Source organism: Ambystoma mexicanum, chromosome 10, assembly GCF_040938575.1.
Source record: "Ambystoma mexicanum isolate Mex_15411 chromosome 10, UKY_AmexF1_1, whole genome shotgun sequence".
NCBI classification, from domain to species: Eukaryota; Metazoa; Chordata; class Amphibia; order Caudata; family Ambystomatidae; genus Ambystoma; species Ambystoma mexicanum.
This window is the reverse complement of record NC_090932.1, coordinates 365,889,952-365,915,523: the sequence shown is the minus strand read 5'-3', so window position 1 is coordinate 365,915,523 and position 25,572 is coordinate 365,889,952. Positions and strand designations below refer to the sequence as shown.

Here is a 25,572-nt window from a genome sequence, read left to right as displayed (position 1 = left end):
GGACAAAGGTTGTCCATGGTATATATTGAAGTGGGTCATTGATTTACATACTGCCACTACCATCCAAGTCAGGTTAGATAATGAAGGCCTGTTGTCCGACCCTATAGAAACTGCTTGAGGCCTAAAGCAGGGTTGCCTGCTAGCATCGGCTATGTTTAATTTCTTCATCTCGGACATAGGGCCCCATTTTGAATCTGTAATAGCTGACTCACCAAAAATCAACGGTGTGCAGATTACATTTTTATTATATGCAGATAACATGGTGTTGTTTTCGAAGACTCCAATTGGCCTTAGGGCGTTGCTCGTTGCCCTTGACAAATACACTATGAACAATTGTATAACGATTAATATAGCAAAAACAAAAGTACCCCTAAACAGTGGACAACTGTCCATCGTTGGCCACTGCCGTTGACAACTCTGAACGCCGTCTCGTCATATATCTATTTGGGCACATATATAACTCACTCCCCGAGTGATAATGCCAATGAGCACTAAGTGAAAAAAAAATCTTAATAGTAGTGTCCCAAGCCCGGCTAATTAAAGCCAAATACTGCAAGTTCTCTCTAGCCCCACTTATTGTGTACTATAAACAAAAGTTTATTCCTGTAATTATATATGGGACCAAGGCATTTGTGAAGAAATCCTATGCTCACTGGGCAACAATAGAGGGATGCTACTGGAAATGAATACTAAATTTACCATCATCTGAACCCATATGCTTCCTCAGGCATGAACTAGGCTTGTTATCTTTACATGCCTCCCATAAATGGACAATTTGCGCATTTTATAGAAAATGTGCCATGGCTTTAAACAACACTGGATTATTAAGCATTGTTGCAAAATATCTTTTGTCATCAATGGACGACTTTCCAAAAATTTAGAGAGGAAAGGCGCAGAAAATCATCAGTGACATAGGTACATCAATGAACCTTCTAATTGAAAACCCATACAAAATTAAAAAACATTTATGAGAATATGACTGGATACAAACAACGAGCGCTTGCTCCAAATATCGTACATTCAATGACAATGGGCCTCATTCCGGGTTTGGAGCTAACCATGGAGTAATTAGCTCCATGGTTACCTCCGAAACCGTCCCAAATCCGGCATGGTGAATGGAGTAATTACCGGTCCATTCCAGGGTTGGAGGGACCGGTAATTCCCCATTCGCCTTTTGCCCTTCCCCATTCCCATTTCTGCCCCATAGGGCTTAATGGGAATGGGGAAGGAGGTAATTACAGCACCGTAAATTACGGTACCGTAATTACCTCCGAGGTACCTTTGCGGGACCCGTACTTACCTTAATCCCTTACCTCCAACCTCGTAATGACCCCCAATCCCTTTGCCTTAAAACGTTATGGGGCAACTGAAAATTATCTAACCTCGTTTCCTAACTCACGTCTGAGGGATGATTTCCTGCGCTTTCGTGTAAACATCTGGCCTACACATGAAGTTTTGTACAAACGTAGATTAATATCAGTGAGTGACTTGCCATGTCGATTCTGTAAAAATGTTCCCGAGACGTTGAAACACTTATGCACTGAATGTGCAGAATTACTTACTCAAAGAATTTTGTTCTTTAAACCCCTTTTTCAAGATTACTGCATTGTAACAAGTAAGAAATTGTGAAAGCTATTGTTTCATAGAACAAGGAACTCGATCAGATATGCCATTCTGAATTTCTTATATGGTCTAAGTTTACTGAATAACCCGTCAATCCAAAGTAAAATATGATTTGAGCCTTGCCAATTGTGAATATTAGATATATTCACTATAGTTGATGTAAATTATCACGATGAACGATGAATGCTAACTGAATGGAATTTCCTTTTTAATATGAATTTTTTCTCCTTTTCTTTTTTAATGTTTTTTTCTTTTATCCTTTCTGCATTTTATTTGTTTTAATGTATGTAACAAATTATTTGAAATTAATGTATTCTTATGTTATTTTGTTAAGTTGAAAAATCAAATTTATTTTGATTAAAACAATAAAAATAAAAAATAAAAAAAATAAAAATAGGGATACAATCAAAAGGTATCACAAACAGTGGGTAACAGAGATACAAGCAGGGATTCTCGGCTCATGGACAGAGCAGGTAAGCCATAATAAGGGAGTTTTGGAACACATGACTATATTTTTAGCTGCTTAATATAAAGGCAAGTAGCTGCAGAAACAAAAAGAGATTCAAGATTTATGGAAAAGGATTAAGGATGTGGAGAATACCAATGAAAGGGAGGGACAAAATACCCACGAGAGAGACAAGCAAGCAAAAGGGAGTGAGTCACGACCAACACACATGGGGGCGTATCCATTGGCAACAAGCCAATCGATAGTGTATTCTAACCCAACACATCTATCTATGCAGGGGTGTGTCCCACCGCCCCATATATACCCACTCCAGCAAATGCTCGCCCCTTCAGAATGCGCAGGGCAGAGGGAGCTAGAAGAAGCACTAGATTCAGCGCAAGCAGAACTAGCACAATTGCGAGTAGCACAGAGTGAGGCGAAGTGGAACAGTTTAGATGAGTGGAGAGCGGGGGACATTTTGTTTGGATTAGAGAACATAGAGAAAGAAGAGAATGGCCGAGCAGCCAGCACGGGGTATGTAAACATGAGACCAGACAAAGGAATAGGGGGCCCAGGAGAAGATGGGTGGAGTACAGTGGACGAGTTCAAAGATGATGGGGAGGAGGAAGCGCAACAGGTGCCAGAGACAACCCATGGGGGACTACCCATGGGTGGAAAGTTTGTGGGATGAGAGGGTAAGGAGGTTTGGCCATAGGGCGGTGGCAAGAAAAAAGGGAAAAAAGGGAAGTGGGCAAAGAAAAGTAGATAAAAGGGCAGGATTACAGATGACACTAATACACAAGGGTGTGGGCCAAGCACAGTATGTGCCTTTGGTACAGATGGATAAGAACAATTTGATAAAGGCACTCCCAGCATTGAAAAACAGACTGCAGGGGTGGCCCTCGCTGTGGGTGATATGAAAAGTTTATTAGTGGCGATAGTAGGAGATCAATCGGGAGATGTGTGGGTCAAAGCAGAATACCCAGGAGTGAGGTTAGACGACGGTGCACATGACAGCGCAACATTCAATAACCTCAGAGCGCAGGTGTTGGTCACGCTTCGGGGTACCTACCCTGACACGCCAGAAATACAGTCAATTATGCAACAGGTAATGGGTGAGGATGAAGACCCCGCGCAATACATCATTAAGGTTCAGGAGCAGTGGAACGCAGAGACAGGGGACCATTGGGACCGATCAGTTATTCTTTTCCATTTTGTGATCAAAAGGGGCTTACCCAAGGAAGTACAGAAGGCATTAGACAAGTTTGTGGACATTGAGGCAGAGGGGTGGCCGGAAATACAGAGTATAATTGTGCACCATTGCAAACGAAAACGAGACAGCACGGCAACTACAAGCAAATGAGGCAAAACTAGTGCAGAGGAAATTATCTAAAGTGGTTGTGGAAGGGGCGGTGACCACACCTGCACATGCAGAGGCAATTGGGAGTGCACAGGGGAATGAGGATGTCAGAATAGCAGTGTTTTGGCCAGACGGAGGAAAGGGCAGTGGGGAAGCGGACAGCAATTCTACGCTCACGAGTGGCAACAATGAGGTTAACCGTGCGGGAGGGGTGGATTTAGGCGAGTTAGAGGGGGTTTTGGAGGAGGTATGGTCCATGAGGAGCAGGGACGGGGCGTCGCAATGCTAGAGTTGCGGAAAGTGGGGACATTTTTCGAAAGAGTGTAGGAGCAGGCCAGGACTTGGATACAACACAGTCAATAACTATCACCCACCACCCCAGAATATGCAGCAGATTCCCACACTAATGATGACATCAATCCCTTATGAGATACACCAAGCATCGACACAGCTCCAACCCAGACCCCGGGGAGCACAAGCACCTCCCAAAACTAACCAACAACAGCATTACCCACATCAGCCAATGCCCCAAAATGGGAACAATAACATGAACACACCCAATGAAGTGCCAAACGGCACTGTGGTGCCCTATCGGGGAGTGAGTGTGATGGGGAATAACCCTTACACACTCCTCGCGTCAAACACGTACCCTGACTAGGACAGCCCACAGAGAGAGATTGCATGCCCAGTTCTATCTATGACCATCCGCCCTAAGGACGAACCTTTGGTGTGCACATAGATAGGAAACAAACAATTATTTTTCATGGTCGACACGGCTGCCACAAAATCATGCATCAGTGAGGGAAGATTCACATTGTCAGGCCAGACTCTCAACACGCAGGGCTTCTCTGGGGCTGTCTCCACGGTTCCATACACTAAGGAGGTTGACATTAAGATGGGGGGAAAGTGGTACGGGCCCCCCTGTTATATTCCAAAATCTCCCCAGTCAACTTGTTGGACAGGGACTTGCTCAGCAAGTTTAACATGACGATCGCCTTTACAGACAGTGGCACAGTGTGTGCAACACCAGGAATGTGGGCCATCAGGGCCATACTTATTATTCATGCATTAGGCAGTGAAGTAGTGGTTCGTGGATTTTCCGGACCCAGACATGTTTGTGTATGGCATAACGGTACTTGTGGAGGTGGTGCCTCAGATTGGCAAGGGTTGTTGGGGTGTGCCCACAGACTTTATTTTTCAATCAGTTGCATCCCCCGAGTTGCCACCAGGCACTGTACTCTCCTTGGATTTACAGGGTCTGATGGTTTCTGCTGAACGAATTGTGGTGATTGGAAATGACCAGCATGGTTGCAGGTGGCGCACAGTACTTTGTATTGACTCCACGATACCCCTGAGAGAGGTGACTGACGCAGATTTATTTGAAGACAGGCCGGATGATGGAGAGATAGTACTGGCAATTTGCATACCCTATGAGATTATGTTACAGTACAGGAAAGTTTAGTGCACCCTGATGGCCATTGCAGTCCCACCACAGTGTGTCCAAGATTATTTGGAAAAGGTGCCTGAGAGATTGTGGACCACTAACACCCATGATGTAGGGCCTCCACACGGTGTGACCCCGTTACGAATGACACTAAAACCAGGAGCGGTGCAGCCACGAGTAAAACAATACCCACTGCCCAGAGAGGCAGAGGAGGGGATTAGAGACACAATAAATGCTTTGATTAGCCAAGGAATATTAGCACAATCCACTTTGCAGTGCAACACTGCTATTTACCCCATCAGAAAGGCAACGGGGGTGACTGGAGATTGATCCAGGATTTACGCCCCCTCAATCACGTAGTGCAGCAAGAGTTTCTGGTGGTTCCTAATCCTGCCACAGTTTTATGCAGCATCCCCAAACAGGTGACACATGTCCCTGTGGTCGATTAAAAGAGTGCCTTCTTTTCAATACCATTACACCCAGACTCCCAGTACCTCACCACCTTTTTGCATGGGGGGAGGCACTACGAACCTACAAAATTACCTCAGGGGTACTGTGAAAGCCCTAGTATATTCAAAGGAATACTCCACGCAGACCTAAGGAACATTGAGGTGTCCAGTACCATAATCCAGTACGTGGACAACTTGTTGGTATGCAGTGACAACCAACAGCAGTGCAGGCAAGACTCAATCATTATGTTACAGCTCCTGGCCCACAAAGGGTACATGGTCGGCAAGGCAAACCTACAGTATTGTTTACAGGAAGTGTTGTACTTAGGGCAGTTAATATCAGCAAATGCATCACAGCAGACCGCGCAGCATCTGTGCGCGCCACCCCTCAGCCCACCACTGTCAATGTTATGCAAACGTTTTTAGGGCTTTGCATTTACTGCAGAGCGTGGATTATGGACTATGTGGCTTACACTAGGCCGATCCTGCAGAGCCTCAAGGAGGCGCAAAAGACGGACAGTAAAATTGTTTGGGCAGAAAAAATGAAACAGAGTTCATGCAGTGTTTGACATTCTAGGTGGGTCCAAATCCACATTAACAACCCAACAAGCATCTGGGTGTGAGGTTATCCGCTCCAGCCCAAATAAACACATTGCACGGTGCAAAACTGTTAATCCCGCCACATTCATAACATAAATGTGCACAGACAAGGACTTAGCAAGACATGACTATGTGATGTACGAAGAGGAGGAGGATGACATACCCAAGGCAAAAGACAGTGCACTCAAGAGGGTGAGGTCCTCTTCATTGACTGTCCAGCAACTATTGACCAAGACACAGGGATTAGGCATTCTGGCGCAGCAGTGATATGACTAGTGGACCGAAAATATGAAATACTGATACAAAAAAGATTGCCCATGCATTACTGAGCTCAAGTGGTGGAGCTCATTGCGGTCATCGCAGGGATGCCACGTGACTATCTATTCAGACTCAGCTTATGTCACTACAACAGTGCACGCCGGTTTCTTGCGATGGAAGATGAGGAGCTTCAAGAGGGCAGACCGGTCCCCAGTGCAGCATGCCGTGCTTTTAGACAAACTGATCTTTGCGTTGTCGCAACCTTCTGTAGTGGTGGTCATCAAGTGTGCCGCCTACACTAATACCACAGATGAGGTGTCACACAGGAACGCTGCCACAGACGCAACAGCCGAACTCGCGGCATATCCCCCCATGCCCACACTAACAGAATATTTGATCACTAAACCTACATCCGAACAATAACCCATCCCTTGCAACGCCTTACACAGAGCACAAATTATTGAACGGCAAGGAAGAGGCCCAGAAGATGTACAAGAATTATGGGTAAAGCAAGCAATCCCAAACTGACCTATTATGAGACAAGAATGCTCTGGGAAGGCAGTGATGCCGACCAAGTGGCTAACAGCTGCATTTGACCAATTACACCACCCCTATCCAAGTTCGAAACACCACATCGCCGCTGACATCCAGGGGGATTGATTTGTTCCAAATCTTCAGGAACATTTAGCGAGCATGACTATTTGATGCACCACATGTCAAAGTTTCAATACAGGAATGACACTACGCACACTACGAGGCACATTACCCCGCCCCTCTGGGCCATTCCAAAAGTTACACATTGACTACACAGACATGGGTGAGATATGCAACAGATCCCGATACTTGATCATTGTCGCCTGTCCCTTCTCACGATGGGTGGAGGCGGGACCTTGTACACACCCAGATGCCAAATGTGTGGCCAAATTTCTAGTGCATGAAGTGTTCCCACCTTGGAAATATGTGATGATTTAAGGTCAGATAATGGCACACGCTTTTTTTACTGAATTGTTCAAAGAGATCACGAAATTACTTGGCATCAGACACCGGATGTGTACGATTTACCACCCCAGGCAATGGGATTGTGGAGAGGATCAACGGCCTCCTCAAAAGTAAATTGTCCAAACTCTGCAACACCCTTAAAAGGAACTCGGTGCACTGCCTGCCCCTAGCACTTTTCAGCCTGCGCACACAGCCCAGCAAAGACCACTATTTATCCCTCCACAAGGTGGTCACTGGCCAGCGAATGCATACACCCTTATCCCCAGTCAGAAGATCATCAGACGCTCATAAGGCATCATTCAGCTTTGTTTCGACGTCCAGAAATGTGTTACAAGTCTTTCTTCAATTTTTGCAGGTCTGCGTGTGTTTCCGATATTATTCCGTCGATTGACATTATGGTCATCCTCAGAGTAATAAACTCCTGCAGCGGGGATCCAAGGTTTTTTGTTGTTATTTGGGTGTTCACTGTCTTATGATCTGTTTTTTCAAAGAGCTCTTTTCTGGCCTGTTGTTCACTGGCCATGGTTGCTGTGAGGCCCCCTGTGGGTCGCACTAATAGTAGTTGGTTGTACGTGTATCTTTCCTTGATTGATCGTTATTGTATAGTAGATTGCACATCTTAATAGTGTTTCATTAATTAGACCACAGTTCTCATAATGCCCACTTTATATATAAGCCAGTCCCCATTAGCAGTTTGTGTAACAGAAATCTTGTAGAGGCACCTCTCTAAGGTGGCCGCCCGTTGTGCTATAGGTCCTGCTGTACCCTAGTCTCCTTTCTATGTTTCTTAATTTTTTTAACAAGGCCTCTTGAATTAAGGAAGTTGGTATTACAAGCACACAGCATCAGATTAACCTAGCTGTGTAAGTAGGTTAAAGATAGTTACACCATCTCTCCAGCTACACCCTCAGCGCTTCTGTTGCCTTGCCAACACAGCGCCCACACCTGCTGCCTCAGTGCTCTGAAATGGCCAATTATGTCTAAGCACCAGCGTGCAGTGTTGCTGCGCCACATAAGGGCTGGCCAGTGACAGCAGCGGTGCTACAGAGCATTTGCCACCTTTACCGCTCCAGCAGACATCCACCAGGCACAGGGAACACTGTGACTTCCCATGCTGGGCCTCTGTGGGGGTTCTCCAGTGTTTACGTGTTAATCGGTTATTCCTCAACATCAGCTGATGTTCCAATGCCTAGTGCTCTACATCAATGTATGTGAGTTAGCAGATGTGGTATGGGTCCATGGAACAGGGGGATTTTCAGCACGTTTCAACCGCATATTGCAACTGTTGTGGCAATCTAGCCCGATTGCTGGCCACAGCCAATTCCCCATTCTATGTATTTTTAACTAAAAAAATCTGGGATTAATGGCTTGCATGAAAGAAAAATGGAAGTCAACTATTACTTAAAAATGGGAGCAGAATTGAACAGCCTTCTGCATTTCATGCCTTGGAACAAAATGGAAGACACATTAGTAACTGCATGTGTAATAGTCCAAATCGGAACAAGGGGATTGAGGGGAGGGACTCTGGGAGACATTCAAGAAAAATGAAAAATACACAGAAGGTTCACGAATACTTTAGGTGCTCCACAACTGGAAATTATATTTTGAACAATATAATCTTTGGAAAACCTTGACTTCCTAACTCCTCTTTTTTGGCAGTCTTTCGGCTTTTTCTGGACATAAAAGCATCCGGAGGGGGCAAAACTAAAGCAATCTACTGTTAAATACGATGCTTCAGGTTTTAAATGACTTTACTAGACAACTACAGAATTACAATTCATGGCCTTGCAATTAGCATTTGCAACAGAGATCTGCTACTCACGAGTCAATCCAAAGAAGCTGTAAAGTCCAGCTTGTTGAGTGATGTGATCCCAGCACCCTTGAACTCCAAGAATCCTTAATTTCTCTTTAATTTTCTCCCTTATCAAAAGTGTTTGCTCAACTTTCACCTTCAGGTTCTCTTTCCTTGACACAGGAGAAAAGGAATTATGAATGTTTGTATAAATCAACGTCTGTATAAGCCACTGACCTACTGTAATTTTACAATACCTGTATTCAGAAATTCTAAGATTGCAGGAGATAAGTGCAATAACGAGCGGGTTGATGCAGGGCTAACATCCAGAATACCCTTAATGTGGTCATCTTACTTTTCTTTTTCTTTATTGTGCATTTAGTTTTAAATACAAACCTTAAGCACATTTATTACAGCATCATTACATTTAGATAAAAAGAAAATTACAGCATGGTCCTCTTGCTATAAACATGAACTTAAAAAAAATTACTCTCCATCGTAAACTTTGCCAAGACTTGAATCATTTCCTCTAGGTGCAAGATGATCTTGACACTGTCACCTTTGTAAAATACTTTGTCAGAGTCTCATGTTTTGGATCAGGAAGAGGGGGCAGAGAGTCCAAGCGAACGTTGAATACCACCAAAGAGTGATGTCAACCCGGATGTGGCATGTGGAGGATCCTCCAGGCCCACCTTCCTTTTCCTGACCTTCTAGCATGTGTCAGCTAATGGGCACTAGAGAAATGCAGAAGTGCTGCTATTTATTGAGGTGTATTAATGTGCGAGCTGTGAACACCTGAGCGCAGCCTGAAAACCCTTGGCAGCACGATACCTTGAATCCTAGTTTAACCAAGGTTACAGTGAGAAGTTATAGGTTGGAAACATAACCCCAAATGAGATGTGTGCAGCAGACAGCAAGGCTCCCCCGCACTGGAAATCAAAGGGCTACTACCCGGGTTTGGGGCAGAGATACAGGTGCTGCCTTTTCAGACACTGAAGTGCTATGTTAGGGTTGGGCAGTTGCTAGGACGGAATCTACTGACATCAAGATGTAAGACCACAAATTTCAACCAAAGGCAGTAGGGCAATCAGGCCCAGTCAATCCAATGGCCCAGATCATTAACCCATGCAAGTGCTCCTTCTCACAAAATGAATGTCTCAATTAGTACAAAGGGAGGGATTTGTAAAGGGAGCACCAGAAGCTGAAGTGTGGATGTCTGGCAGTCGAGAGCAGGAGAGGATAGTAAAAGGTGGAAGGTGCAGAGAGAGAAAAGAGAGCAAACTGGGCAAGTGCAATAAAAGGATTGAAGAGAGAGATGAAGGAAAGAGGGAGGAAGGAGGCAGGAGAGGGAGGGGTAAGGTTCTTGAGAGAGCAGGGATAATATTAGAACGTAAAGAGTGTGTACATTTGCTAGGTATTGTCACTTCTTCCCAGGGCAGAGCCCTTTCCCATGAGGCTAGGGAGGTGCAGTTGCTATCCAATAGTCCCCTATGGGGTGGTTGAATGTGGGAGGACATCATGGGGATGCCGTCTGGGGACAAGGACGATCACCTAGGGTACAACCCAGTGAGTAATGTCACACACCAACATTCCCTAGCCCCCTCCATTCCAAGCCACTTCCTTGAGAGTAGACCAATGTATTATTGTAATACATGGGATGCAGCCAAAGCAAAATGTACTAGGACGAAGATCACAGAAGACATGAACATGACTGATTGTGCTAGTACTGGAATGAGGTGGCCCCGAGGAGGCATGGAGATAAAGCTGTCAAAAGAAACAAAGGACTTTGACAATCCGCCGGGGCGGGACTGGCGACAATGTATAAGAAGAGACGATGGACTAAAGAGTTGGTCAATTCCAGCCGCAGGAGGCAACAGGTGTGAAAATCATCACCAGGCGTTTTAAATCGTGTTGGCAGAACGGAGAAGAGCAGAGGATGCTGGCAAATCGCTGAGGGAGTCGTCTGTGGGGCCAAGTGGAGTGGACCCGAGCACAAAGCAATAAACAAGAGCCGAGCAGTGCAGCAGAGCGTGGAGCCGCCAGAGGGCTGCAGATGCGGAGGATTGAAGCCGATGAGCAAAAGAGACGGACCCCAGTCACTGAAAGCCCCGGTTGGCGTACCGAAGTCCCAAAGTAAGTAACAGGAGGTACGGAAGACCCAGATGGTACACAGAGGTGGTAGCGAGGCAAGCGTGAGCGGTTCCCCCCTCGCCAAGTATTAAGAAGTAAACTTTTGGGAAGAATGAACCAAGCGTCCAAGGAGAACTTCTTTGTCGCAGTGGCAGCTATAAGACCACTGACCACCAGAGAAGGGTTGGGGGCCCTAGCAACAGTGAACCAAGCATCCAAGGAGAACTTCCTTGTCGCAGTGGCAACAATAAGACCACTGACCACCTTGCAGTGACAGTGATAAGACCACTGACCACCAGAGAAGGGTTGGGGACCCTAGCTACAGTGAACTAAGCATCCGACGAGAACTTCCTCATCACAGTGGCAGCAATAAGACCACTGACAACCAGAGAAAGGTGGGGGATCCAGGCAACATTGAACCAAGCATCTGAGGAGAACTTCCTTGCTGCAGTGGTAGCAATAAGACCACTGACCAGCAGAGATGCGGCGGGACCCTACCAACAGTGAAATGAGCATCCAAAGAGAACTCCCTCGTCACAGTGGCAGCAATAAGCCCTGTGACCACCAGAGAAGGGTCCGGGACACCAACATAAGTGGGCTGAGTATCAGAAGAAGGCTTCTTTGTCACAGTGGCAGGAAGAAAGTCCACTAAAACCCTGAGAAGGATTTGGGATTTTGCTAATACCGAGAGAGAATGGCAAAATAAACATCAAGGTGAAAGATACAGAAACAAACTCTTAAACACCAGGAGAGTGGAGTAATTCTCCTGGTGAAAAAACAAAAGCCCTTTGGATATACTCAAGAGACGCCAGGGGAAGGGATTAATTCCCCCAGGCTTTATTGCAAACTATATTGGAGTGTACAGACCAATACCAGGAGAAGGGAGTCATTCTCTTGGTACCAAAGGTTGTGTAGTATAAAGGTTTTGTTGGAACCACAAGCCAGGGTAAGGGAGTCATTCCCCTTGGCATCCTTTTGAAAGAGAACAATTTGGAACACCACCCAAATACGAGAAGGGAGTCATTCTCCTGCCAAAGGAACTGTCTGTTGGATTATTCTTTAGTTGTAGTGTAAGGGATAGGGATAGAAGTGGGTTGTGACACATGACAGTGGAGTTTGATTTTGACAGACATTCTGACAGATCCTTTAGTATTAGGTTGAGGCAGGGAAACCCCTCTTAAAAGATAGGGATAGTGAGGGTTTCTTCTCATGGCAAATTAAAGTGTATAGCAACCACCATGCCACCTTTGTGTCAGCTTCCTAAACATCTGGAGAAGGTGACGGGCCCCTGGGGGACCCTCGTGCATAGAAACAAGGCACAATCACCACACACGAACTGATACGCCAGACACGAGGTTCAATTCCCAAAATCTAGGGTTTATTTTAAAGCAAATAGTCTCAGTCGGCCGACCGGATCTCACGTCCCGCAACGTGTGTTACCCAGACCTCGTGGGACGCAAGAGAGTGAACATTTTTACAACAGTCACATATATACAAAAGACCATCATATTATCAGTCAGTGACACATCAAAAACCGCCCCTAATGATTCTTCCTCAGCAAGGTTTCGATGATTGACAATTATGACGAAAATGACACCTTCCAAGACATTTATTCAGCAACAGTTGCAATCTGCAAAGGCGTAGACACTATTCTTTGTTACGCAGAAGATAATGCTCTTGTTCTGCAAGCAAGCTGTGTTCATAGGAGAGATACATTCCAAGTCCTGCTATCTCTTGGTTTCTATTTGAGAGCTAGAGGTCGGCTCGATCTAAGGGGGCCCAGGAAAGGGGGGGCCGTAAAGGAGAGTATAATTCAAGCCATTAACTGTCTATTTCTACAGTTTCTGCCGTTTCAGTGAGACTAGCTGGCACCTGCTTGGTGATTAAATGCCTTTCTGCTTACTTCCAAGGACTTTTGAGGGAGGAAAACAGTGTATTTCTGTCTGGGCTAGTCTCTCAGCATGTAACTTGTGGCCTTGCTCTGTGCATGAGCAGAACGAAATAGAATCCACTTTAGTAAAGCGTTAGAACAGAAAAGCAAGAGAAAGTGAAATTGCAAATGGCGATTTCTGTTGGTACAAAATGGACGCTCTATGGTTATGCTGACGATTCTGTACTGCCGATGCTAGACATATGACGCAGTTGGTTTTCGGCCAACATAATATACCGTGGATGCTATGGTAGGGTATTTTCTAGACTAACAAACCCTCCACTTGGCCGTAAGCCAAACGCAGCAACCACACATTGCGTCTTCCTCTGACCATGTATCTGATTCTGAACTATGCATACTGCTGTAATCGTCATCATCAATATTAATGGACATGAATTCTTTCATAGTTTGCATTTCATGATTCGTATTCACTTTGGGAGTTCTTTTTTGTGTCACCATGTGTATGCATTCATCACTTATTTCAGTGCAAATTATTGGTAGACAGTGTATGCAACAACAACATGTTAGCAAGATTCCAAGGACTGCTGCTAAAATTGCAACTAATTTCCATCCCCATGAGCGTAATAATTCCCAAAACCAGGAACTTATGTTCAGTTCCCAACTATCTGCTGGAGGGTGGAGGTCGGAGCTCAGGATGTGTAACTTCTTTATTGCCTCAAAAATTGTAGGGGAGGAGTCACTTACAAATACGCAGCACGATGACCCCACGATTTTGCAAACTCCTCCACGGTCAGCCAAAACTATGTCAAGAGCCATTCTATTTTGAAGTGTCATTAATCTAATTGCCTTCTCTTCCAGAGTCATATTATACAATATATCTGTTGTTCCATTTATTGTTTTTTCCAAGATTCTCGACAATTGTCTTATATTATATGAATGTATTGCTTGCCCCCAAAATGGTATAAATGATTTTGCTATATCTTCTGCAATAAATCCTGCTTCTTCATCCCGTTGTGGCCTTGATCTGGATAATATTGTTATGTCTGACGTTTTTGAAAGGAATACCCCTGGGAAAAGAATCCCTAAGTAACAAGTACCTCCCCAATTTCTAAGTAACAATGGATAAGCTTTTTCTCTACATATGAAATAGACGGGATCACCTACATATATTGGTTCTTCCTCTCTCTCTTGTACTGCAATATTCATGCATCTATTGAATGTCCCTACTGAATAGGAGCCTTTCTTTCGCAAGCAAAACGGAACAGTGCGAGGACTGTAATTTATTGTATACGAGGGGGGCACTATATCTTTGTTTCCTACTGGGTTTATTGAAATGTGATTACAGATGATTTATAGGGCACATACAGTCTATCTTGTGGCGTTACTATTGGTTCTATCACCCTCGCTCTGTTAAATATGAAACAACCTACAGGTTCCATTACCACTTTCTCAAAGTCCTCCATGTTCGTCCCATCTAATTGACCTGTGTCACTCTTATTCCACTTCCCATAGAAGAGTGCACTCAGTGACACATAGCATGCTGTGTTAAGTGGTAATGGCTGTACATACCAACCCATTCCCTTTCCACCATGTTGCGGTAAATGGTTGCACACCCAACAGTTGCTTCTGTTCAGGATTGAGTGTGTCATGTTCATTATCAAAAGTAACGTGTTATTTCCATAACCTTCCCTGTGTCTTTCTTCCATTGGGGACAGAGTATAAGAGATTAAATGGACCGGGCATTCGCTGACAGAGGCATTACTAATAGGCAAAAATGCACCTAATGGATGTATTTCTTCTAAATACCATAATACCAGGACTACCGATATTGGTGCAAGCATATTTACAATGCACAGAAATGTTGTGACAATAAACATACATCTTTTTCGGCAACTCTTTCTAGGCAATTTTATAGTCTCTATATTTACTATATCATCAGCATAGGTGCAGGAGGGGGCAGAAGCAGGTATAGGCATCATGCTTGACTCTTCTTCTCCAACAATGTTCGCCCTGAATACTTCTCACAGCCGCATTCGTTGAAATATCAGCAAGTTCGAAAAAAGTTAACAAAGTGTTTAGGCCAGTTCTCGACAGCCTGGATTGCTAAGCGTAAGGCAAGATTATCGTGCTCCTGCACATTGCTCAAAAGACTCCAGAGCAAATATCAATTGCCTTAGTACCATATGCGCCCCGCTCGTTCGCACGGGGTGATCAAGAAATGGATTTTTAATTTCAAAGATAGCACAGGGAAGCCGCGTTCCAGAGCTGCCAGATTGCAACAACCCCCACGCTCCACTTCCCTAGGCCTCAGATTCCCACTTCATCCGTGATGGAAAAAGAAGCAACAAAATGAAACAAGAAGATCAGATCACTTCCGTTTTTGAGAACGTAGGTTGTACCGTATTGCTCCAGGTACTGTGTGATCGATGAATAGTGCAGGTGCACTTCCAGATACAGGCTCAGAGTAAACCTGTGGCGCAACAAGTGATGGTGGGCGCCAAAGTGATGATGCAGGCTTTGTGTCAGCCTGTAGCGGTGCAGGTTTGCCTGGGCAAAGTTGTGGCACACTTAGCCCTTTCTCCTTTTTAGCAATCCTCTCAGGCTTTCTCTCAGGCTCAGGCAGAATTTGTGGCAGAGAACTGGCAATGGTGTCCTTCGAGTCGGGTGCAGCTCTTTCTTCCTGGTCGTCTGGATCAGGCAGTTCTTTCAATGGCAATGGAATTCTCTTTGTGTGGGTAGCATGGATCCACACCTTACGACCGTCCACACGGACTGCGGTTTGTGTTGCGAGGAGTACCTGGTAAGGCCCATGCCATCTTGGTGCAAGTGATGATTTCCTCTCAAAGTTCTTTATTAGGATCCAGTCTCCAGGCTGCAGACAATGCCCCTGGCCGGTATATCTGACAGGAAGAACCTCCTGCACCTGCTGATGAATCAAATGAAGCTTCTGTATTAAAAGGTTACAATATGTACTAAGCACAGGATATTCTACTTCGCTGAAGCGCCTGGGCTGCGGCGCACACCAAACATTAGCAGGTCTCCCCATCACGATTTCGTATGGGGAGAGTCCAGTCCTTCCTTGCACAGATGTGCGCATGCACAACAAAGCTAAAGGCAATGCATTTGTCCATTTCAGCTTGCTCCCTGAACATATCTTGATAATCTTATTTTTTAGTATGCCGTTCTGGCGCTCAACAAGCCCAGCACTCATCGGGTGTCTAGCACAATGGAATCATTTATCAATCTGAAGGCCTGCACAGATCTGTAATATCACGGCGGCAACAAAATGCGGGCCGTTATCTGACCACATGACCCGTGGCAGGCCGAATCGGGAAAAGTATTCTTTTAAGATCACTTTAGCCTTGCACATGGCTGTGCAGTCCTTCAGCGGATATGTTTCCACCCATTTACTGAACGCACACACTACCACCAGGATGTATTTTAGGTTCTGACAGCTTTCCATTTCTATGAAATCAAAATGGATCACCTCAAAGGGCATAGAGGGGGGAGGGGCAAAACTACCTGTTGGAGTAGCTGTTCCTCTTCCAATATTGTGTTGCAGACATGTCATACAATTCTGAACTAGTCTCTCCGCATTTTTTCTTATGTGCGTGTTCTGCCATACTGTAGCCAAATGCTGAACCATCTTTTTCGCGCATAAGTGGGTGGGGCTGTGGGCCATCGTGACCATTGCAGTTACGTAGGAGTTGGGCAGCATCCACTTTCTACTTTCCTTGTCCACCCAGCAACCTTCCAAGTCTAATTCTGCAGAGCCCTTAGCCCACCCTTTTATTTCATCAGCAGTTGCATCCGCCTGCATCTCTTTGACTGTGGCAATCCCATTCTCTATCATGCAGGGCACTTCTTCTGACCGTACTACCAACATTTTCGTGCCCAAATCAGTGGCAGTTTGTTTTGCAATTTTGTTTGCAAATACGTTTCCTTCTCCCACCATACATATTATTTTCTTATGCGCATCGCATTTCATTATTGCCAGTCGTTTTGGACACGTAGTGCAGACAACAATCGCGCTATCAAAGGGCCAGGTTGGATTTTAGTTCCATGTGATGTTAGGAAACCCCTCTCAGCCCAGAGTCGGCCAAAATTGTGCACCACCCCGAATGCATACTGACTGTCAGTATATATGTTTACATTCAGATTTTCAGAAATTTCACATGCTCTTGTTAATGCTATCATCTGTGCTGCCTGCGCTGAATTATATGGAATCCTTTTGCTCTCTACAATACTCTTTAGTGTTGTGATGGCATAGGCAGCAGTTTACGTGCCATCAGGTAATTTGAAACAGGAACTGTCACAAAACAGTTCTCCATCTGGCTCTTTCTGTGGGGTGTCTGTTAGGTCAATTCTCCCTTTTGTTTCTTCTTCAGTAACCATTAAAAAATCATGGGGAGGTGATTCATTCTCACCTACTTCTTCATTGGGAAGGGGCATTAATTCTGCAGGATTCAAAGCGCAACACCTCTGAATTTGAATATGTGGTGCAAACAGGACAATTTCATATCTAGTTAATCTAGCCGACGTGAGTTGTTGCGTCTGCGTTCTGTTTAAGAGAACGTCTACTGTGTATGGCACCATCAAAATTAAGGTGTGCCCCAACACCATTCCTTCGGTTTGTTTTACTGACGCGGCAGCTGCAGCAACAGTTCACAAACAACGCGGCAAAGCACATGCTACAGGGTCCAGCGTGTAAGAAAAATAACCGCATGGTCTATTTCTTCCTCCTTGTTCCTGGGTCAAAACAGCCAGTCCGCAGCCCTCATTCTCATGCACAAATAATTAAAACACTTTTTCATAATTTGGTGTGCCCAAAACTGGAGCTGAGCACAAAGCAACTTTGAGCAGATCAGATGCATTTTGATATTCCTCATCCCATGACAAAGGTAGGGCAATATCCTTTTTTGTCAATGCCACCATTGGTTTTACAATCATTGCAAAATTTGCTATCCACTGCCGGCAATATGAAGCCATGCCTATTATGGCTCTGACTCCTTTCTGTGTCTTTGGAATAGGCATTCAAGAGATACTCTCTATTCTTTCCGGTGTCAGTCTTCTTCCCTCTTTTGAAAGTAGGTAGCCCAAATAGGCCACCTCCTTTCGACAATACTGGAATTTTTTTTAAGACGCTTTATGACCACGCAATGCTAAGTGTGTTAACAATATGGCGGTTCCCTTTCTGCAAATGTCTTCTGTGTCGGCAGCAATTAACAAGTCATCTATGTACTGCAATAGTACACAACCCGCTGGTAGCTCTAGCATATCTAGTTGTTCTTTTAATGCTCTGCTATAAATACTTGGGCTCTCAGTGTAACCTTGGGGAATTTGTGTGAATGTGAATGAACGCCCTCCTAGTGTGAAAGCAAATAGGTATCTGCAGTCTTGGTGTACTGGAATGCTAAAAAATGCATTCTTAACATTGACTACACTAAAATATGAAGCCGAAGCTGGAATCATTGTCAAAATGGTAGTGAGGTCTGGGACCAACGAAAATTGGGGATCTACTACTTTATTCAATGCGTGTAAATCAATTATAAGACGGAACAGTATTTCATTACCTCCTTTTTTATAAACTGGAAGAATGGGACTGTTACAAGTGCTACCAGTAATCTCTTCAATTACGTTTCTTTTAACCAAATCTAAGATAATACATTTCAATGCTTTCTCTCCTTCCACCGAAATTTTATACTGGGGAATATGTGGTAATGTTACTCCCTCTTTCAAAACAACTCTCACCGGTTCTATTTTCAAACAACCAACATCATTATCATCCATCGCCCATATGCAAGTCGGTACTTTATTTAACTCTGTTGGCAGTGGTTTGGACAGGAATTAGGACACTGGCATTTTTTGTGGTGAGATCGTCAAAAACACTCCATCAGGAGAACAATGAATAATCGCACTTAGTTTCTTAAATAAGTTTAAACCTAATAGATTCTCGCCACAATTTTGTGTCAACAGAAACGGGCAAGACTTAGTGAATGGTCCTAGTGTTATCGGTACTGACTGTGACACGGGACTAATTACTTCGGTGCCTGCAAACCCTACAGAAATGTTCTTTTGCCCTGACAGTGGTATCTCTGGAACGAAGTGATGGTCTATTGAGCAATTCTGTGCACCTGTGTCCACTAGAAAAAATGTGCTCCTTATTCCCAACTTTCATTTCTACGTAGGGTCCTTTCTGGTCAATGGGAATAGACACTGATTCCGACCCCTGTCATGGGCTGTCCTAGCGGAACAATACATCATCTGATGTATAGTCACCGGAATAGTATGTATGATTGAGTATCAAAAACATTTCCAACCCCACCTCCATTTTGCTGATTCAGATTTTGGTTCTAATTCTGGTTGCTAGTTCCTTGATTATTCTGATTTTGTTGTGTACTATTCTGTACTATTGTTTCTATTCTGCCCCTATGCTCCCGGATGACCTCTGTTCTGTCTTCTCTGCCCATTCCCATTTCTATTTTGCAAATGTGGACACTGTGCTCGCCAATGACCCTCTTCCTTACAGTATGCACATTGGTTTAGTCCAAGTGGACCTCCATGCATGTTCGAATAATTTCCTCTTCCTTGTGCATTTCCTCTACCCCTATTATGATTTGCTACCTGCTGCAGTAACACAAATTCACTCTGTCTTTTACCTCTTTTTCTTTTTCTGTATTTACTCTATTTTGCACTTTCAGATGTCATTATCAAATTTTGGATTTGAACAACCCTCTTACATATTTGTCAACAAATAGTCTTTTCCCCGGTTCAGTGCTTAAATCTTGTCCACTAAAATCTGTAAATACTTCTTCAAATCTATTGAAATAGTCCGTAGCCAACTCATCTTTGCCTTGCACACATGCAGTTAGTTTGTCCCATATAATTCTACTTTCAGGTACTATAACCTTTAATTTCTGTACAATTCTCCCGTGTAGCACCAAACTATCCTGATCATCTACATTCCTAATTTGCTTCCATATATCTGCTGGGAGAATTACAGGGAATAATAGGTCAATGTCGCTCATCGTAAAAATGGACGATTTCAAATAGGACTCAATTTCTTTATAGAATCCGCCAGATTTTTTCTCAAATCAGGGATCGTTTGTTTTATATTATTCACCTCTTGTCTGGAGAAAAGGACATGTACATATTGTGCTGTATAATGCGCTTCTGTCACCTGTGCTGGTTGCCCATTTGTGGCAGGAATTTCTACTTTCGGCACAAAAGTGGGTGGGACCTCCCTCATGGGAAATATCGCACTTGCTCTTCCTCCTTCCTCTCTCTTATGAAGCACTATAGCTAGACCAAGGGATAGGGCAGTCTCTCCAGTATCCGGTGAAAACGCTCTTTTATACACTGTCATTATTTCAGGTGGGCAGCACTGCTTTTTCTCTACATATCTTTCTTTCATATATTCAACCATTACCTGCAATGCCTTTCTTAGCATCCCTACTGTATACTGATCAAATGTATCATGCACCTCCATTGTAGGGATACTAGCATCTGTAATCCATCTAAGCGCCTCTCGCGTACATATTTTCATTTCTTCACTAACCTGTTTTGATGGCGGAAAAAATCGCTGTTGCACATATGGTGCAGTCTCTTGTCTCCCTCTTCTTTCCTCTTTGCACCGAAACCCAGGAACAGAAAACATCTCTGAATACAATTCATCAAGTTCATTTTTAAACTCAAAAAGCCTGTGCACGTGTTCCTTCATCTCTGAATCACTTTCTCTTATATGTGAAAAGGCATTCAAATCCAACAACGTCTGTGGTGGTACCATACCAATTAATTGCTTCCATCTCTCCATAAGATATTTTCTCATGCATTCCAACAATACCTTTTTTTCACTGAGCTTCGTATAATCATACATCGACCCCAGCGTCGAAGCCTCATAATTTCCTTCGATATACATTTCTGCCTGTTCTTTCAACTCCTTTCTTCTCTCCTTGCTAACCGCACTACGTGTTATTCTAGCGTACACGCTTTGTGCAGGCCCCACTCCTCCCTTACTGTCTTCGCTGATAGCTGTGGATTCAAGCTCGGAGGGGGGAGTGGTAACTGAGGTTGTAACTGAGGCTGAGAAGCGGGGTTGGCTGGGGCTGAAGCTGAGCAATGGGCACTGGTGCAATTATGTCAGTTTTATTTTTAGAGCGTTCTTGTCTTTTCTCATTTAAAATCTTATTGATTAGTTCATCTGATGCATGCAACTCTTGTTGAGGATATATTTTATCTATGCCCTTTTGGAGACTCCTGTCTGCCTTTCTAATTTGCTCATCCCACTCTTTTTCTTCCTGTTCTAGCGCTCTATCTGCGCTAGATGTGTGTCTACGTGCATGTTTCTCCCTGCTTCTCAAGCGCAGGTTAGCTTCCTTCCTCTAGTCTCTAATGACGTCAAATGTCGCAGGGCATGCTTTCTTGTGCAGTAATACTGATTCCAAATGCTCTATTTGTGCCATCTCAAAACTCACATGTTTCGGCCATTGCAAATCTTCTACGTGTCTGGTTTGCCTATGCCAAATTTCACAAAACATTATCGCCCCTATTCCATACTTCACATACATCTCAAACGCTGGTGACCCTACGGGTGGCGCAGCCTGGCCAGTTTCCAAAGATTGTCTACCGCAGTGGAAAAATCCCACTAGACAGGAAGACAATTTCCCAGGCATGTTTGATCTTATTCGTACCTTACCTGGGGCGTTTGATCTTACAAGAGTAACTCTCAACCAATATCAGGGCTAATAAGAATCGGGGCACGACTCACCTGATCAATCAGTTTGTCCCTCAAGACGCAATTCGTCTGTATACAGATACAACCAAGGATCGGCGTGTCTGCGTATCTGGCTCAATCTGCCTCGTTTCGGGACCCCTGCCTTCTTGCTCTCTGGCCGGACGCGTCGATCAGGGACCGGTTGTGTACAGATCTGCAAAGGAGTCTCTCATCACTTTCACAGGGGCGCTCCGAACACCTCTCGATCCCGGCTCGACGGCCTCGTCCTCGATTCGTTTTTTCCGCCTTCATTAAATTTCAACGTACACGATGGAGCAAATGAGGGAGGGTCCCTATTCGGATACCATTTTTTGACGGGGCCTCGGGGGATCCTTGTGCATGTAAACAAGGCACAATCACCACAAACTAACTGATACGCCAGACACGAGGTTCAATTCCCAAAATCTAGGGTTTATTGCAAAGCAAATAGTCTCAGTCGACCGACCGGATCTCACGTCCCGCAACGTGTGTTACCCAGACCTCGTGGGACGCAAGAGAGCGAACATTTTTACAACAGTCACATATATACAAAAGACCATCATATTATCAGTCAGTGACACATCAAAAACCGCCCCTAATGATTCTTCCTCAGCAAGGGTTCGATGATTGACAATTATGATGAAAATGACACCTTCTAAGACATTTATTCAGCAACAGTTGCAATCTGCAAAGGCGCATTCACTATTCTTTGTTACACAGAACATAATGTTCTTGTTCTGCAAGCAAGCTGTGTTCGTAGGAGAGACACATTCCAAGCCCTGCTATCTCTTTGTTTCTATTTGTGAGCTAGAGGCCGGCTCTATCTAAGAGGGCCCAGGAAAGGGGGGCCGTAAAGGAGAGTATAATTCAAGCCATTAACTGTCTATTTCTACAGTTTCTGCCGTTTCAGCGAGACTAGCTGGCATCTGCTTGGTGATTAAATGCCTTTCTGCTTAATTCCAAGGACTTGTGAGGGAGCAAAACAGGGTATTGCTGTCTGGGATGTCTGGGCTAATCTCTCAGCATGTAACTTGTGGCCTTGCTCTGTGCATGAGCAGAACGAAATAGAATCCACTTTAGCAAAGCGTTAGAACAGAAAAGCAAGAGAAAGCAAAATTGCAAATGGCGAATTCTGTGAGTACAAAATGGACGCTCAATGGTTATGATGAAGATTCTGTACTGGCGATGCTAGACATATGATGCAGTTGGTTTTCGGCCAACATAATATACCGTGTTTGCTATGGTAGGGTATTTTCGAGACTAACAAAGGAAGTGCAGGCAACAGACAAATAGAGAAACATCTGCAAGAGGCAGTAAGGGAGTGTGACATTGGAGGAAAAGTTTGGGAAGGGGAAAGGAAGCAAACGTCAGGAAAGAGGAGAGTAAGAACAAATAGGAGGCTGGGGAAGTATATGGGAAAATTAGAAAACCTACTGTACCCCAAGGCTGGCTGAGCCAAGAAAGCAGGGTTCAAAATAGAGAGGACACAGGAGATATTTATCTCCTGCTTGTAGCCTAGAATAGCCTGTTAGCTTGACACCAACCGCTACCAGGAGCTACCTTTGGCTCCCCAGGCCAACTAATACTGAACAGACACGCCTATGTGAATTTAACTCTGTGCATTTGGGACAATCTATAAATAAGAATTAGGACACATCTATACAACATTTAAAGCATTGGACAAAATTAAAAGTTTGCATGTTATATGGCATTAAGATTTCTGGAAAGCTATAGATTAGCTCCTCGGTTCCCAGTGGTAGCTCCTGGTCACTGTTCAAAACTGGATACCTGGGACCTGCTTTTAGCTCTTGCTTATCCAATCTTAATTTCGATCCCCGGGGGAGCCATGAAGTAAAAGAGGAAATAGGAGGTAAAAGGTGGCAGGTGGAGTCAGTGAACAAGCAGTGGGGGAAGACCATGATCGCTATGCAGACTGTTGGAAGGCTGGTTTGCATGGGCCAAATGTTAGTGGCCTCCAGCCCAGACAAAACTAATCAGGAGCGAATGGGTGGCTAACTAGTAGCCTTACACAAACTGAATCTGTGGGATGAGCAGGTTCAGAAATATACCACAAATACAATCAAGGCCAGGTGCTGGGGTTCACTATTGTAGGAGACCATGCCACTTAAGGAGACATTTATTCAGAGAAAAAATATTCAATTTGCTCTCATAGATTACAAAAGGTCAATTGATAATTTATTAATATTTTTAAAAAACGCACTACACCAATCACAGTTAAAACTACAATTAATTGTTCAAAATAGAACTGACAGTTAATACCTTCTTGCACAGATATTTGATGCATAAACACAATCAACAATTGAATTCAACATTAATACACTGACAATAAAGAACAAATACATTATTCAAAACACAAGTATTAATTTGTACAAAACTGCTAATCTAATCTCTAGATAAAACAGAGTGCATACATATAGCCTTCAAATTAGGACTAGTCGCTGGCCAACATGTTTTCTTCTAATCAAAATATTAATACATTTATAGGAACTTCTTTAGGGGAATTATCTCATGAATTCTGTGTTGCCGTGAGGAACACAACCTCAAAAGGGAAGTCGCTGACTCCTTACTGGCCAGTGGGATCATAATGTATATTCTTTTACATAGGTCATCTCAAGGAGTTTAATTACTCTCATAACTCCCTTCAAGGTTGTAATGAGTCAGAATGTGGATAAAGTATGAACGGTTATCTTCTCAACAGAAGAACACAGAGAGCAGATGACAGCTGAGATTGAATCAAACGTTGGGTGTCTATTCCCAGTATGAAACCAATGTCTACTTTTGAGAAGATAACAACTCCTTCTTTATCCACATTCAGACTCATTACAATCTCGAAGAGAGTTATGAGAGTAATTCAACTCCTTGACCTTTTGTAATCTAAGAGAGCAAATTGAATATTTTTTCTCTCTGCATACATTTCTCCTTATGTGGCTTGGTCTCCTGCAATAGTGAATCCCATCAACCGGTCTTGATTGAATTTGTGGTGTATGTTATAACCAGGGCTGACCGGAGTGCGTTTATTTCTGGTGTTCCTAAATTTAAAATAAGGGATGAGCAGGTTCAACAGAGACAATAAAGGGCACTTGTGAATGCAGGGGGAAAGGGAGGGCAAGCTAGCCAGAGAAAAAGAGAGACCAAACTGGCAATACACACCAATGTTGCCATTATCACTAAGACCACGTCTGATGGAATTGGCAGGTCCACCAATGATACTAAAAAACATTTGCCCCACAGTCAGTAGTCATCAACTACTTACACAGAAGCTTCCTGGGAGCATCCAGAACCAAGGGGTATTCCCTATGTTTGAGCCATGGTGCAGAGGAGAGGGAACACAATTCAGCTTGTGATGGGCCCCTACGGGAGATCCTGCAAGGCCAGTGAGAGTGTGCCTTTGCCATGAGGCTATAATGACGATGCCCCAAAAATCTACCCATGACCGACGGTGAAGAAACTGAAGGTCACCTGACATATAATCAGCACCACTCTTTAGAAACCGAGGGCTCACAGGTTTCGAGAACCCACCAAAGAACTTTGAGTTTTTTTGTTTTATAGACCATATCATTTAATTTGAACTCTTGTTGAAGTGTTTTCTAAGGGAAAAGGCACTATAAGAGACTGGCCCAGTTGCTACTGAGCATTTTCTGCACTTATTTCACTTTTTTTCACTACCTTTACAGTGACATATCCGGTTTTGGTTTTTACATTTGGTCCTTTTTAGTTGTGTACAGCTCAATAGACCTTACTTTATTGCTACACATCAGTATTACGAGCCCTCTGTTGATAACCTTCACTGTCAGCAGCTCTATTTATG

At 44.0% G+C, this 25,572-nt stretch overlaps 1 protein-coding gene across 1 annotated transcript in view; it reads right to left on the bottom strand.

Annotated features, from left to right (window-relative positions):
• The window catches only part of GOT1L1 (glutamic-oxaloacetic transaminase 1 like 1), an 874,697-nt gene that overhangs the window by 205,257 nt on the left and 643,868 nt on the right, over positions 1-25,572 (bottom strand). The window contains exon 8 of the mRNA XM_069617952.1: positions 9,001-9,143. Within this exon, the coding sequence (XP_069474053.1) occupies positions 9,001-9,143 (143 nt within the window). The remainder of the gene's footprint in view (positions 1-9,000; positions 9,144-25,572) is intronic.